At 55.3% G+C, this 13,404-nt stretch overlaps 1 protein-coding gene across 2 annotated transcripts; it reads right to left on the bottom strand.

Moving 5' to 3' along the window:
* Positions 1-1,023: 1,023 nt before the first annotated feature.
* On the bottom strand, positions 1,024-12,331 carry ZBP1 (Z-DNA binding protein 1). 2 transcript variants are annotated; one of them, XM_027086904.1, is made up of 8 exons: positions 12,162-12,331; positions 9,183-9,392; positions 8,536-8,601; positions 7,950-8,123; positions 6,623-6,781; positions 5,250-5,453; positions 3,988-4,182; positions 1,024-2,629 (listed from the first exon to the last, which is right to left on the bottom strand). In XM_027086904.1, exons 1-8 carry the CDS (start codon positions 12,193-12,195, stop codon positions 2,382-2,384), a joined length of 1,290 nt encoding a protein of 429 aa, XP_026942705.1. In that variant the 5' UTR covers positions 12,196-12,331; the 3' UTR covers positions 1,024-2,381. The 2 variants fall into 2 exon arrangements, with proteins under 2 accessions (XP_026942705.1, XP_026942704.1); XM_027086903.1 differs by having other exon boundaries at positions 6,623-6,784; positions 8,536-8,598.
* Positions 12,332-13,404: the final 1,073 nt, after the last annotated feature.

Raw genomic sequence — 13,404 nt, 5'->3', positions numbered from 1 at the left:
GGAGCCCTCTTGCACTGTTGGTGGGAATGTAAATTGGTGCAGCCACTGTGGAGAACAGTATGGAGGTTCCTTAAGACACTAAAAATAGAGCTACCATATGATCCAGCAAACCCACTCCTGGGTATATACCTGGAGAAAACCATAATTCAAAAAGATACATGCACCCCAGTGTTCATTGCAGCACTATTTACAATAGCCAGGACTTGGAAACAGCTTAAATGTCCATCAACAAAGGAATGGATAAAGAAGATGTGGGACATATATACAATGGAATATTACTCAGCCATTTAAAAAAACCCTGAAATAATGCCATTTACAGCAACATGGATGGATCTAGAGATTGTCATAGAGTGAAGTAAGTCAGACAGAGAAAGACAAATATCATATGATATTGCTTATATGTGGAATCTAAAAAGGTATAAATGAACTTATCTACAAAACAGAAATAGAGTTACAGGTGTAGAAAACAAACTTGTGGTTTCCACGGGGTAAGAGGGGGGAATGGATAAATTGGGAGATTGGGATTGACATATACACACTACTATATATAAAATACATAACTAATAAGGACCTACTGTACAGCACAGGGAACTCTACTCAATATTCTTTAATGGCCTATATGGGAAAAGAATCTAAAAAAGAGTGGAGATATATATGTATATATATAAACGGATTCATTTTGCTGTATACCTGAAACTAACACAACATTGTAAATCAACTATACTCCAATAAAAATTTTTTTACAAAGAAAAAGAAAATAGAATTGCATTTGTGAGCCGGTCATGGTGCTTTTGGAAAATCACTTCCAACTCTTGTAGCAAATTCCTCCTCCCCCATCCCCACCCCGACCCCATCCACCTCCAGGGATGGCAAGTTCTGTGCGCACAGGTATCATTGCAGAAAGGGGGGACGGTGGATGAGCTAGTGAGAGCAAAGTATTGGGGGGTGGATGGACTTAATCATTCTTTGCTTTTAACGGTAGCTAGTTAATTTCCTTCCTGAAGAGACCAGCTTTGACCTTCACCTCCGGCCCCTATTAACAGCCAGCAATGCTTTGTCAGCGAGTTTATGACAAATTAATTATACAGAGAGGGGAAATCTCGCAGGAAAATTGAGTGTTCTGGCTTGGGCTGCAGGTGGGAGCTGAGGCTGAGTTCTGAGATGCATTTTGATGGCCCACTTATACGGGCCTGGTTAGCCACAGACCTCAGGCAAACTTTGAGGCAAGCAGTTAGTTTTCAGCTCACCCCACAGGGCAGACAATGCCCGAAGCAACGAGTCAAACCTGATTTCAAGCCCCTTACACCGTGTGGCATGTCTGCGAACTGGATATCCCAGGCAGGAGGGATCTGGGGGCCCCAGGTCACGGTGGTGGCCGAGATGCCTTTGCCCCCTGTAGGCTGGGCCCATTGGACAAAAGCCTTCCTTCCCTGTAATGAACCCAACTTCCTTGTTGCATGGACTTGCCCAGTTCCTCCTGGAATATTTGCGCAGGTGGAGCCGTGCTTGTCCAGAGCTCAGCATCAAGTCCAAACTCCTCTCCAGCCAAACTCCCACTTGCATTTTCTTTGCATTGGGCTTTCTAGCAACACCCAAACTGCTGTGCTGCTGTAAGTCCTCTTGTTCTGACCATCATGCCTTTGGCCAGGCCGAGCCCCTGCCTAGAACACCATTCCCCGTCCAACCTCCTCCCTCTGCCAGATGTTGAAGAATGAGCCCTAGAGCTTTCTCCTTCCCCGGGGAGCCTCCTGGGCGCTCCGGACAGTGTCTGCATTGGTGTTCTGCACTCCTTTAATTCCCCGTGATGGTTCCTGCTCAGGGCTCACTGCCCATGTCCCAGGCCGCCTCTCCCGCTGGCTGTGAACCGCTCCCCAAGGGCAGGGCTTGGTCTTCCTCTCTCTGTAGCCCGATGGCGTGGTACTCAGGAGGTGGTCAGTGGAGGGGCCGGTCCAGCGTACACTGGAGGTTCAAGAGTGAAAAGACAGGGCCTCTGTGCCTAGTGAATTCGCTGGCCAGTGCTTGGGGAGATACAGCCGACTTCTGAGGTTCTTACCTGTCTGGTGGTATCCCTTTTCTGGCAACTTTAGAGAATGACCCATCCCTAGCCCTCAAGGCCGAGGTAGGAAGGTTCTAGAAAGGTCAGGTGGTAAAGTGGTCAGGTGGCCAAGATGGGCCTTGAGGAAGTCAGGTCCTGAGTGAAGGGCAGAGAATGGGTGGCCCTGATGGACGGCAGGCCTGGGAAGGTGACCCCCTGGCAGGCTGCTCCTGCCACCAGCAGCCCTGCCCTTGCCCCACGCCGGGCCCAGCCCAAATGCGGAGGCAGGCTGGCCACGTGTCAGGAGGCGAGAAGGTCAAAAACGACACTGACGGCAGCAGAGAGCTCACTGGCTCCCAGGCCCTTCCTGCAGGAGTCCGCCTACAGGCTGCTTGCACTGAGTTCCACCCTCTGGGGACACTGGCTCTGCGATTCTGTCGCTCAGCAGGTGTCTTCTGCACTTCTGGGACCCCTGCGTTTTGAGTGTCATAGCCGCTAGCTCTTCTGAGATGAGCGTCTCAGCGTTGACGGGGGCAGCCTGACTGCTGCCGGGAGGGACCTCGCTTCTGGATCCTGCAGCTCCGGAGGGAGGGTCTAGGGAAGAGATGGGGCCCCAGGAACACGTGAGCCGCCTCCCCTCGAATTACCGAATAGCCAAGTCGATTTGCTTCACCGGGACTGAGGCTGCTGCCCCGGACACAGGCTTCCCCGGTGGGTGACCTTGTGTCCCCATCTCCGAGGCCCCGTCCTTTCTCCCCTCTACCGTTGCTCCCGCTTCCTCAGCCCCCTTTGCTTTCCCCCGATTGTCTTCAGCCAGACTTTTAAATCGTGCCCCACATCAAGTTGCCCCTGGTTGAACCCTCCAGGCCTCGCCAGGTCACTTCAGATAAGATCCGGACCTTTCTTCTGGGCTTCCCGGCACAGAGAGACCTGGCCTTGCCCACCGGATCTACTCCCTTCCGCTCCCTGGGCTCGTGTGTGTGTGATTCTGGACGTCACCCTTCTTCCCACCGCGGGGCCTTTGCACTTGCTGTTCCCTCCACTGGCAATGCTGTTCCCACATCTGTGCTTGGCCAGCTTCTCCTTCCCCACAGGCCCGGGCTTAGATGTCACCTCCTCCTGCAGCTTCTCTGGCGGCCTGGCTAAGGCAGCTCCTCTCCGTCACGGCGCTGCCCAGCCACCGCCCCAGGTTTTATAGTTTTTTATAGTGTTGGTCTTCAAAGCCTCGAAAGGCTTGGTTTGTGACTGTCTCTAGTCCCTGTACTGGCCTCTGGCCCCTGTGAGTGGGTAGTGTTTGTCTGTTTGTGCCCTTAGCTGTATCTCGGGGGGAGGGAGCGTTTGAGGGCAGGAGTGGGGCCTGAGCAGGTGCATAAATGAATGAACGACTTCTTCCTAATAATTGAAACGGGGAAGAAGCGTAAGGTGGCTACCGCATTATTTGGGGGGAAGAATCGGTGAAGTGGGTGACTAAGAATCGAGGAGGGATCATGTTCCAGAAGTTTCCAGGGAGGCCCAGCTTCACGGGCATGTGGCCCGGGCAGTCACACAGGCCCGTTCAGAGGGGCCTGTGCTCAGTTTACTGCTCTGCTGTCTTTGTCTTGAAATTCTTGCTAGGTTTTGAACACAGAGCCTTGCTTTTACTGGTTGCGCTGGGCACCGCAAGTCACGTCACTGGTCCGGTCCAGGTGTCCCAGCAGTGAGGGGAGCGTATCCAGTCCTCACTCCAACTCGGGAGCCACAGGCTAGTCTAACCACCCTCATTTTACAGACGGGGAAACAGGCTCCAAGCTGGGCGGTGGGTTAGGTGGACCCCACACGTTCTACCCTAGAGCCCCCGCTCCTGCTACGACCCTCTCCTGTCTCCCAGACTCCAGAAATGGGAGGCTCGTGACTGTTGAATAAATGAATGAATGAGAGAGGGAAATAGGACACACGAGGTGTCCCAGGCTCACCTGTGCTCCCTCCTGGCTCGCCAGCCCTTGCGACTCCTCTGGGATCAGCCGCCCCTGGGTTGACAGTCATCTTGTTGTTGTTGCCTACGGTGGTCTCCTCCAGGAAGCACGAGCGGATGTGGACTCTCTGGGCCATGCCCCCTTCGGAGTGAGGTCCTGGTTCGGGGATTTGAACTTTGATGGAAGCTTCCGGGCCTGTACCCAGGACAGAGACTGCAGGTCAGCCAAAGAGAGAGATGCCGGGGTGGGCGGGAGGGGAGGTGGACGGTGAGAGCAGCTGGACGGTGGGCCTGACCCCCAGCCTGGTTCTCAGGTCCTCCACGGCTGTCCTCCTGGAACCTCCCCTCAGTGGCCCATGCCGTGCTCTGTCACTGGTGGACGCGTGGCCTCACACGGCGTATCTGCGCATGCCTTTCACCTGCTGGGGCTGCCGGCTCCCTCGGCCCCCGGCTCTGCCAGCTTGGGTGCCCCTCCTCCTGCAGCCCAGCCCAGCTGAACTGGTCCTCTGGGCCTCCCCTGGGACTCAACCCCTCCCCCTGCTGCCTCCTGCTTCCCGTCTCTCTGCTGCCTGCTTCCTGGCAGCTCTGGAACACCCTCTCCATCTTTGGTTAGAATCTCCCTGTGGCCCCCCAGTCCGGCCCCCAGCCGCAGCTGTTTCGCTCCTGCCTCTCCCGGCCAAACGTCAGGAAAGAGCTGCCCGTGCTCTGTCTCCCCTCCTTCCACTCTCCGTGCCCCTTCTGTCCCCTCAGGTCACCACTGACCCCTTGTTGCTGGACCCTACAGCCCTCCCTTGATCTCACCGGCCTCGCCTCCTCTGGAAACCCGTCCCCTGGCGTCCCTGGTTCTCCTTCTCTCTCTCAGGCCTCTCTGCTGTGCTCCCACACCCCAGCCTGTCTCTCGATGACCAGTGCCAGGGAGGACGCGGCCTGGGAGCTCTGGTCACTGGTGACAGCGCCTAGGTGGCTCCTTAAATGCATGTCCAGTTCCAGTCCAGCCATCTCCTCTGTTCCCGCTTCAGCTGGCCCAGGAAATGACCCCTGCCCATTGTACAGATGAGGAAACTGAGGTTTCCTGAGGGGGGTAGTAGGGAATGGGAACCCAGGTGCTAACTCTAAAAGAGCCCCCCGCTCTACAGCCTCCTGGTGGGAGGGAAAGAATTTCCCATCATGCCTCTCTCCCCACAAGGACCGGCTCAAGTTCCATCTAGCCAGGAGCCGAATGCAGTGGGCTGGGGGTGGGGTGGCAGCCTGTTCTCCAGTTACCTGGGGGGCTGCCACAGGCGCTGTGGGCAGGGCCCTTGGCTGGGTTGCCGTGAAGACTCATCTCGTTGCCGTGTCCCATCTGTACATGTCTGAGCACAGACTTCTCCATCCGGATGTCCTGGGGCCCCCAGGATTCAGCCAGGGGGCCCTGAGTTGAGGGATCAGTGGGTGCCATTGGAGGGAGGTAGAGGGGAGCCGAGGAGCCTGGCAGGAGACACAGAAACGTGACCCCTGACCCCCCCTCTGACCTCCCCCTACCCCCTACCCACCCCCCCACACACATACACACACTAAGTCCTGGCCGGACAGAGGAGACAGGCTTCGGGATTCTTTCTGGACCCCATCAGACTGGGAGTGATTACTTCAGGGTCTGGACTGGAGAGCAGGTGGGCCGGCAGAACAGGTAGCGTGGGGCTCCGGGGTTTTTACCACTGGTGCCTGGGGCGTCACTGGGGCACTGAAAACCCAGACAATGGGCACATCCACTGCTTCCTAGCTGTTCTCAGTCCTCTGGGCCCGTCAGGAGAAAGTCTCCTTTGGGGTTAACTTGCTGTTGGCATGGGGCCCTCAGAGCTTCTGACATTGTTCTATTTTGTCAGCATTTATTTTTGATGGTAACCTTGGTAGTTTTCAAGGTAATGCTGTGAAAGTTTACTTTAAAATTAACTTGAGTAGAATAAAAAGTAAACCATTTAACAACATGGCGTAAAGAATCAGCCATGGGCGTGGCCAAAATGAGGGAGGTGGAGCTCAGAGGACCAAAGCTGGGGAAAGGTTGATCTAGATTCTAGAATCAAGTTCCTCATTTCACAGTTGGGGAAACTGAGGCCTGCAGCAGGGAAGGGCTCTCTCGAGGTCCCAGGGAGCGTTCCAACTTTGGGGCCCGCGCTCTCACTCACGTCCCATGGCTGGACTGATGGGTGGCCCTGGCCCCTCTGCCCACAGTGCCCGCCGTGCAGCAGGCACTCATTTGCTTACTGTATCTCACCAAAGCTCGGATACACCCATACGATGCATCCCAGTTTCTGAGATGTGAACACATGGGAAAAAAGAGTGTCTCGGGACACACAGAATGCTCAACGACCCCTTGTGACATCCTAGAGAGGAAGAGCGAACTGAGTTGTTTCTTGTGGGAAAATATTGGGTCCCGATGAAAATGAGGCAAAAGATGTCGGCAGGAAGGGGAAGCAGGAGAGGTTTGATCCAGGCACAAGCAGGGACATCCTTATTCCTGAGAAAGCCAGGAAGGACCTTGGAGATCTGAAAGCTGCCCTTCCTCCCTGGAAGGTTGAATGCCCCCCACTCCCTGCCCCCACCCAGATGGAGCAGATGCCCCGACAGGTCCCTTCTCCTGGACATTTCAGAGGACTCACCGTTTTCCCCAGAGGCCATTTGTCCCACCATGACATTCCTGTGTCCAATCTGGATGGCTTTGGAGTTCATAATGGAAATGTGGCCGTTTGGTCCATTCTGACTGATCATGTTGATTGGATTTTGCTGGTAAATGACTGGGGTGGACTGATTTGTAGAACCTTCTGCAAAGTAACATTCCACTCAATCCCTTTGTATCTCTCTAGGAGTCAGAAGTTCCAAATACTAGTTGGCAGTATCAGAATCTCCTGGGGAGCTGGTTAAAACACAGATTCCCAGGCCCACCCTGGGGCTCTGAGTCAGCAGGTCCAAGGTGTGCCCCAGGAAGTGGAGTGTTTACCAAACACTGCAGGTATCACAGACGAGCCTTGCTTGGACTTTGTCCCGCAGGCCACCCTACCCCTGTGTCCTCTGCCACCCTGGGAGGATGGCAGGTGCCTTGATGCTTGCCCACCCTCTGTACCTCTCACTGCGAGGAACCCACAGCCCTAACCATTGCTTCCAGGGTCCTCTCTTCCTTCAGGGAAGGATGCGAGGTGGCCGTCCACAGGCTGTTTCTGGCCATGGGATAAACTTTGCTTGACCCACAAGGCATTTTTATGAATTTGGATTTGTCACCAGTGTTTAACATCCAGCCTAGGAGGCTGAGACCCTCCTTGGGTACCATAAGCAGGGGTGTCAGCCCCACGTGGGCTCCACACACGGGGCCACATTCCCACCTCCGGGAGCCCTCGGCTCCTGTGCCTTTGTGAGCCCCTACATCCATAAAAAATATTTAAAATTACATTTTATGACTGCGTTGGGATATAGACAAATATAATATCGGCTAGAGTCATTATTAGCTATTCATTGTTACTATAATACTCATTTTTTTCTTCTGATTTTAAGAGAAACTAGAGCATTTTTGTGACCCCCTAAAAGCACAGTGGGCTCTAGGCCTGGTACCTGCTGCATGTAATGGATAAGTCGGTTCTGGGACTCTACCCTGTGGGTATCTGAGGTCAGCCTAGCCTATTCCTTCAGCAGCCTTAAAACTCCAAGTTGGGCAAAGTGCTTACAGAAGACTGTTAGCAAACTCAGGCTGAGACCTGCGTCCCAGGACTGATACAGTCAGGGGTGGGCCACACCTCTAGGAAGCCCTCCCTGGTTACTCCTGCCAGCATGCCCCTCCCTCCTGGAACCCTCTTCCAGGGACGGGTCAGCAAGAGCACAGCAAGCTTCTGACGAGGTGGGGCAGGCAAAGAGCTTAGCGGGAGCCCAGCAAGGACCAGGTGTTGGGTGTTATACCTTCTGCCCCGTCCAGGTGTGGGCAGCAGGTAAAGGGCCTACCTGGTCGATAAATAGCCCAAGTGTTTGATTTCTGGTCTAAGTCCAGGAGGTGCTTGTTCCTCATCGCGTACAAGTCTGGGTTGACTTCCTTTGCTGTCTTCATTCCCAGGGCCTGGGCAATGAGCAGGGCTCTATGGGGCCCATGGGCTTCCAGAAACCGGAAGATCTCTTCCTCTGGGAGGCAGAACAGCAAGTAGTTAAGGAGGACCCCGGAGGCCGAATCCACTCCCCTGCTTACCCGCTGTGTGACCTGGGACAGACGCAGCCTCTGTGCCCATTTTCCTCATCTGTAAAATGGGCATAATTATAATGGACCACAGAGGTTGTTCTGGGGGTTGGGGATGTTCGTCAAGGGCTCTGAACAGTGCCTGGCGCGTGCTGGGCGCACAGTAGTTGCCAAGCGCCCATCAAATGGTTTCTCAGCCGTTTACCTTCTTTCGCCGAAAGACAGAGTCTTGCCTCCGAACGCTTTGTGGGGACCTGTTAGTGGGTGGGCCGTGGCCCCTGAACACTTGTAACTTCTCGAGTGGCCAAGGAGGGTTTGGGGTCAGAGGAAACAAGAGCTGAAAGGAAACAAGATGCTTACGCCGCTGACTGAGCTCAGGACCAGGCTTCCGGGGAATTGCAGCTGCATCTTTCTGGGGCCTCTCTGCTGGGAAGAAAGACGGTCAGGGGTCAGCCGAGCGGGAGAGAGGATGGGGACCCTACCAGACAGAGGTGGGCTGCTCTGCAGAAGCCCCTAGCGCATGGACGCTCCAAACTCGGAAGGAACTTGGCTTCAAAGCCCGCCCCGCTCCCTTCCAGCTGTGTGGCTTGGGGTTGGGGGAAGACCATCTACTCCCTCTGGGGTTGTGTGCGGGCTAGAGGACCCCCGGGCACCGCACCAGAACTAGAAAAGTGGATCTCGTGCGATGCTACGGCTCTTCTATTATTATCATATCGTTACTGCCATCATCATCATTATTAATGTTTTGCTGAGCACCTACTACATACTGGCACTAGGCTCAGCCCTTTGCATCAAATCCTCTCGCAACCCTACAAAGCAGCCCTACTGTTACCTCCACTGGCCAGAAAAAGAAATCAAGATGCAGTGAGGGTACATCATGTGTCCCTGAGGGCAGAGCCTGTATTTGAACCCAGGCCCAAATCTGGGCTAGGCCGTTGCCAGGACTGCTCGTGCTGGGTCCAACACCCACCCCCTCCAACTGCCCCTGTCCCGGGGTGGCAGGTTACCCAGCTCTGCAGGAACCACTTCTTCGGTCCCACCATTGGCCAAGCTCCACGTCGCGGGGCCTACGAGCAGGACTGCCTTGGACTCCTTCTGCATCTTGTAGAGGACCTGGTTGAGTTTTTTCCTGGGCACTTGGCATTTCATTACCAGCTGGGCAGTCTTCACAGGGGAGCCAGAGTCCCTCAGCACCTCCAAAATCCTCTGCTCAATGTCTGGGGGAGGGAGACAGGGGCAGAGACAGAACTGAGTCCCCCCAACTACCCAGCCTGGGCTGGTGGCCCTCCAGGAGAGGGATCCAGGGCAGAGGCAGGCACAGAGGTCTGAGCAGACATCCACCAGCATCCCTGTACAGGGAGGGGCACATGGGCTGCTCAGAAATGACCTTGGCTGGACAGCCTGGTGGCCAGAGGCGGTGCCAGGCCTTCCGAGCGTCCCCCACCTGAGTGAGTGCTGGAGGGCAGGTGGGAACGCTCAGCTCTCAGACGTCCTCAGAGAGAGGGGAGTGGAGGCGGCAGGATGCTGGAGGGTGGGGCAGAGCACAGGAAGGGGGGTGGGGGGAGTGAGGCCCAGCCCGGTGTCCTCCATCCCCCATCCTTCTCCTCCCGGTGGAATCTGCCCGTCCTCTTGGGCTCACAATCCACTCGGGCGATGTCACTATTCATCCCACCAGGAACCCAACAGCCGCTCAGAAATGGATCTTTCACCCTGATGCCCAATCCCAGAGTCCTAGCAACACTGTCCCTGGCTGCCTCAAATCCTCTCTTCTCCTTTCGCTGCCTCTACCTTCTACTCCTTGTCACCACCATCTCCCGGATGACAGCAACGCCACCAACTCGTGGTTCTGCCAGCCTCGTCTTCACCCGCCCTCAGCTTCCCTTCAAGGGCCAACCTGTCTGCATTCCCTTCAGACGCACTCACCCCTGGGCCTTTGCACATGCTCTTCCCTCTGTTAGGAGCAACGTTCCCTCCCTCCACCTGTCCAACGGATACTCCACCTCAGGTCTTGCTCAGACTCCATCGTTGGGAAGCTGTCCTGGATGCCCTGCGTGGGTGGGGTGCTGGGTGTGTGTGAGTCCCCTGCAGAGTGTCCCCAAGGATCCCCTGCTGTGATTGCCAGGTTCAGTGTAGTGGTTCAGTGTCTAGCATGGGGCCGGGCACACAGTAGGGTCTCAGGAAATAGCATTTGAATGAAGGAGTGACTGAGTGAAAAAGTGAGCGTACACTGCTGGGTAGGTGTTTGCCCAGATGACCTGGGCGAGGGATGAGTAGCTCTCCGGGGCCTCTGTTTCCCACCCCCCCTGAGTTAATGGTCCTAAGCAGGGTGCCTCGAGGCTCAACAAGGAACTTTCCAAATGGCCCCTACTCCTCCCAGACAGGCTCCCGTAAACCCAAGCCAGCTGCCCTGTGGGGAGTGAGAGAACTGGTCAGACACGGGGCCTGCAGCGCCAGGGGCTGGGGAGAGGAAATGTCTGCCCCGAGAACCCTGAGGAAAATGCAAAGCAGGGCCCTTCCTGGGAAGACCTAGGTCCCCTTCCAGGGCAGCAACCCAATCCTTTACCTTCTGGGTTTTTCCTGGATTCCTAGTGGGCGGCACTAGCGGGGGAAGGGACAACCCATTTGCCAACTCTGCGCTGGGCACCGTGGCCTTGCCCTTATGGTCGGAATGTTTGCGTCCTTCTGGACGCAGGTGATGTGCAATTAGAACACGTGGGGTCACCCACCCCTTCACCCACCAAACTACCCCTCAACTGGGATACCCATCCAACCCACTGTGGCTTTGCCTAGTTTTAAAAAGAGTTTTGGTTCTTAAAAAACCTGCCCCTGGGGGAGCCTCTTCCTCCCCCTCCAGTGCCCTGACCTCAAAGGGGAAATGGGGTCCATGGCGGGGCTGGCGTCACCTGCTGAGTCTTCAGGCTGGTGAAACGGATGAGGTGTAAGTGACACGTCAGTTAAAAGGAAAATCTGCCGGGGGGCAAGTTAAATTCAGTTACCGGGTGCCCCTGACATGTCTCGTTGGGGAAGTGCAACAGGAGCTTGGGAACCAGCCTGGGGTCCTGGGTCACACCCAGTCGGCACCCCTCCCCAGCACACCCTATTTTCCTGGTTTTGAGCCCCAGCTCTGCCACCTACTAGCTATGTGACCTCTCTGGGCCTCAGTTTCTCTATCTGTGAAATGGTGATAATAGCAGCTACTTCAGAGATTGTGGTGAGGATTAAATAGCTAACAATCACAAAACAAAGACAAACAGGGCTTCCCTGGTGGCGCAGTGGTTGAGAGTCCGCCTGCCGATGCAGGGGACACGGGTTCGTGCCCCGGTCCGGGAAGATCCCACATGCCGCGGAGCGGCTGGGCCCGTGAGCCATGGCCGCCGAGCCTGCGCATCCGGAGCCTGTGCTCCGCAGCGGAAGAGGCCACAACAGTGAGAGGCCTGCGTACCGCAAAAAAAAAAAAAAAAAAGGCAAACAAAAAGCGTCCCAGCCCACAGCCCTCACGCTTTCAGTGGGGACCCTAGGAAAAGCACTGCTCAGTAACAGTTAACTTGCATCATGTGCTTCCAGGAATAGAGTGCTATCCGAGGAATGAATGCAGCAGGAGGAAAACCACATACATGCACTTGCCCCTCTTAGCAGACAACTTCTGTCCTTCCTCAAAATGAGTGTGAAGACGGGTGTTAAGGCCCCAGGCTCTGCCGTGGTCCCCTGAGTCATTTCACCTGCAAGCCTCAGTGATCTCACACATAAGATGGAAACCTCATCGGGCCTGCGCGTTATTGCAAGATGCACACGAAGCATGTTGCAAGAGGCCTGGGCAGAGCAAGGCTCTGAACCTGATGCCGTGCCCTCTGTCCCTCTTTCTTACTACCGTTGTGCTTTCAGATACTGTCCTCTCGTGACTCTAATCTGGACCAAGAAAAGGAACCAGAGAAAAGGTGCAAGTCCCACCCGGGCACTCCCACTGTTCCTTAGAAGTAAGAACGTACCTGCGTCTCCTGGGCTGGCAGGGGCCTCAGCCATGCTGGCAGCTGCGAGCCCAGGCGACTTGAGGGCAGCGGCAGGCTCCCCGACCCCGTGGCCTGGAGAAGGTGGGCCCGGTCGAGGCTGGGTGTGCTTTTGTGGTCCTGGCGGTGCTTTGCCAGCTGTGGAGCTATGCCAGCTTCACCCAGCCAGCTGTCAGCTGTTCACACCCCCCGGAAACAGATGCCCAGTTAGCCCAAGCTGATCAGATTCCGGAGAAAAAGAAAATGAAACTTCCGTGTGTGGCTTTTGAAGGAAACAAAACCGAAAATGAAATTGATAAGTGAGACACAGTTAGGCCTCCAGGTAGATGCTAGCAGGGAACAGCTGAGCTGGGCAAGACCAGCGCTTCCTCTGGGGCCAGGGGACTTCCCACCGCTGCCCACCCTGAGCCCCACACTCAGGCCAAGACACCTGGGTGGGTGGATGGGTGGGTGCCTGCGTTTGTGCATATCAGAACAACAACCCTCTTTAATGAGTACTTACTATGTGCTTTCCAATCTCGTGTGCCCCTGAATCATCTACAGGGTAGGGGCTAGTACTGGCCTCTTTTCTTAGGAAACTGAAGCTTGGGTCAGTGAGGCCACTTGTCCAAGGCCACAGAGATGCTTGGGTTCTAACTCAGCCCCACCATTTACTGTCTGTGGCGCCTTGAGCAAGTTATTTAACCTATTTATGCCTCAGTTTTCTCATCTATGAAATGGGCTAATACAAGTAGCAACCTCAGGAGGTGGTAGTGAGGACTAAAAGGGTTAATTCATGCCTTCTACAGTCATGAACACAGCTGGACACCCACTTACCTGTTTCTGGAAGAAGGATGCATCGCTTTTGTAAATTCTCAAAGGGGCCATTGACACCCCCCCTGCCCCAAGCAGTTCAGAGCCACTGTTCTGGTCCAGGTAACAAAACGGTAAACTGAGGTCTACAGAGGTGAACGGCTTTGTGTGAGGCAGCCCAGAGTGTCAAGAACTCAACCCTGGAAGCCCCTGAGCCTGGGATCCCAGCTGCAGAAGCTGGGGAGGGGGTGCCAGGCCCAGGCTCCCAGGGGTCCCCATCCCTAGCATTTCTGCAAAGGGAGGAGCTCAGGAGCAAGTATAGCCATGGAAAGGGCCCCGGAGACTTGACTCAAAGCTGTCCTTGCAGAGCAAGCAGGAAAAATCCTGATGCCCAGTCCACACGCAGACCACTTAAACCCCAATCTCGGGAGGC

Source organism: Aethalodelphis obliquidens, unplaced genomic scaffold, assembly GCF_003676395.1.
Source record: "Aethalodelphis obliquidens isolate GAN/ISIS:26980383/991018 unplaced genomic scaffold, ASM367639v1 scaffold57, whole genome shotgun sequence".
Classification (NCBI taxonomy): Eukaryota; Metazoa; Chordata; class Mammalia; order Artiodactyla; family Delphinidae; genus Aethalodelphis; species Aethalodelphis obliquidens.
This window is presented reverse-complemented; position numbering and strand designations above follow the sequence as displayed.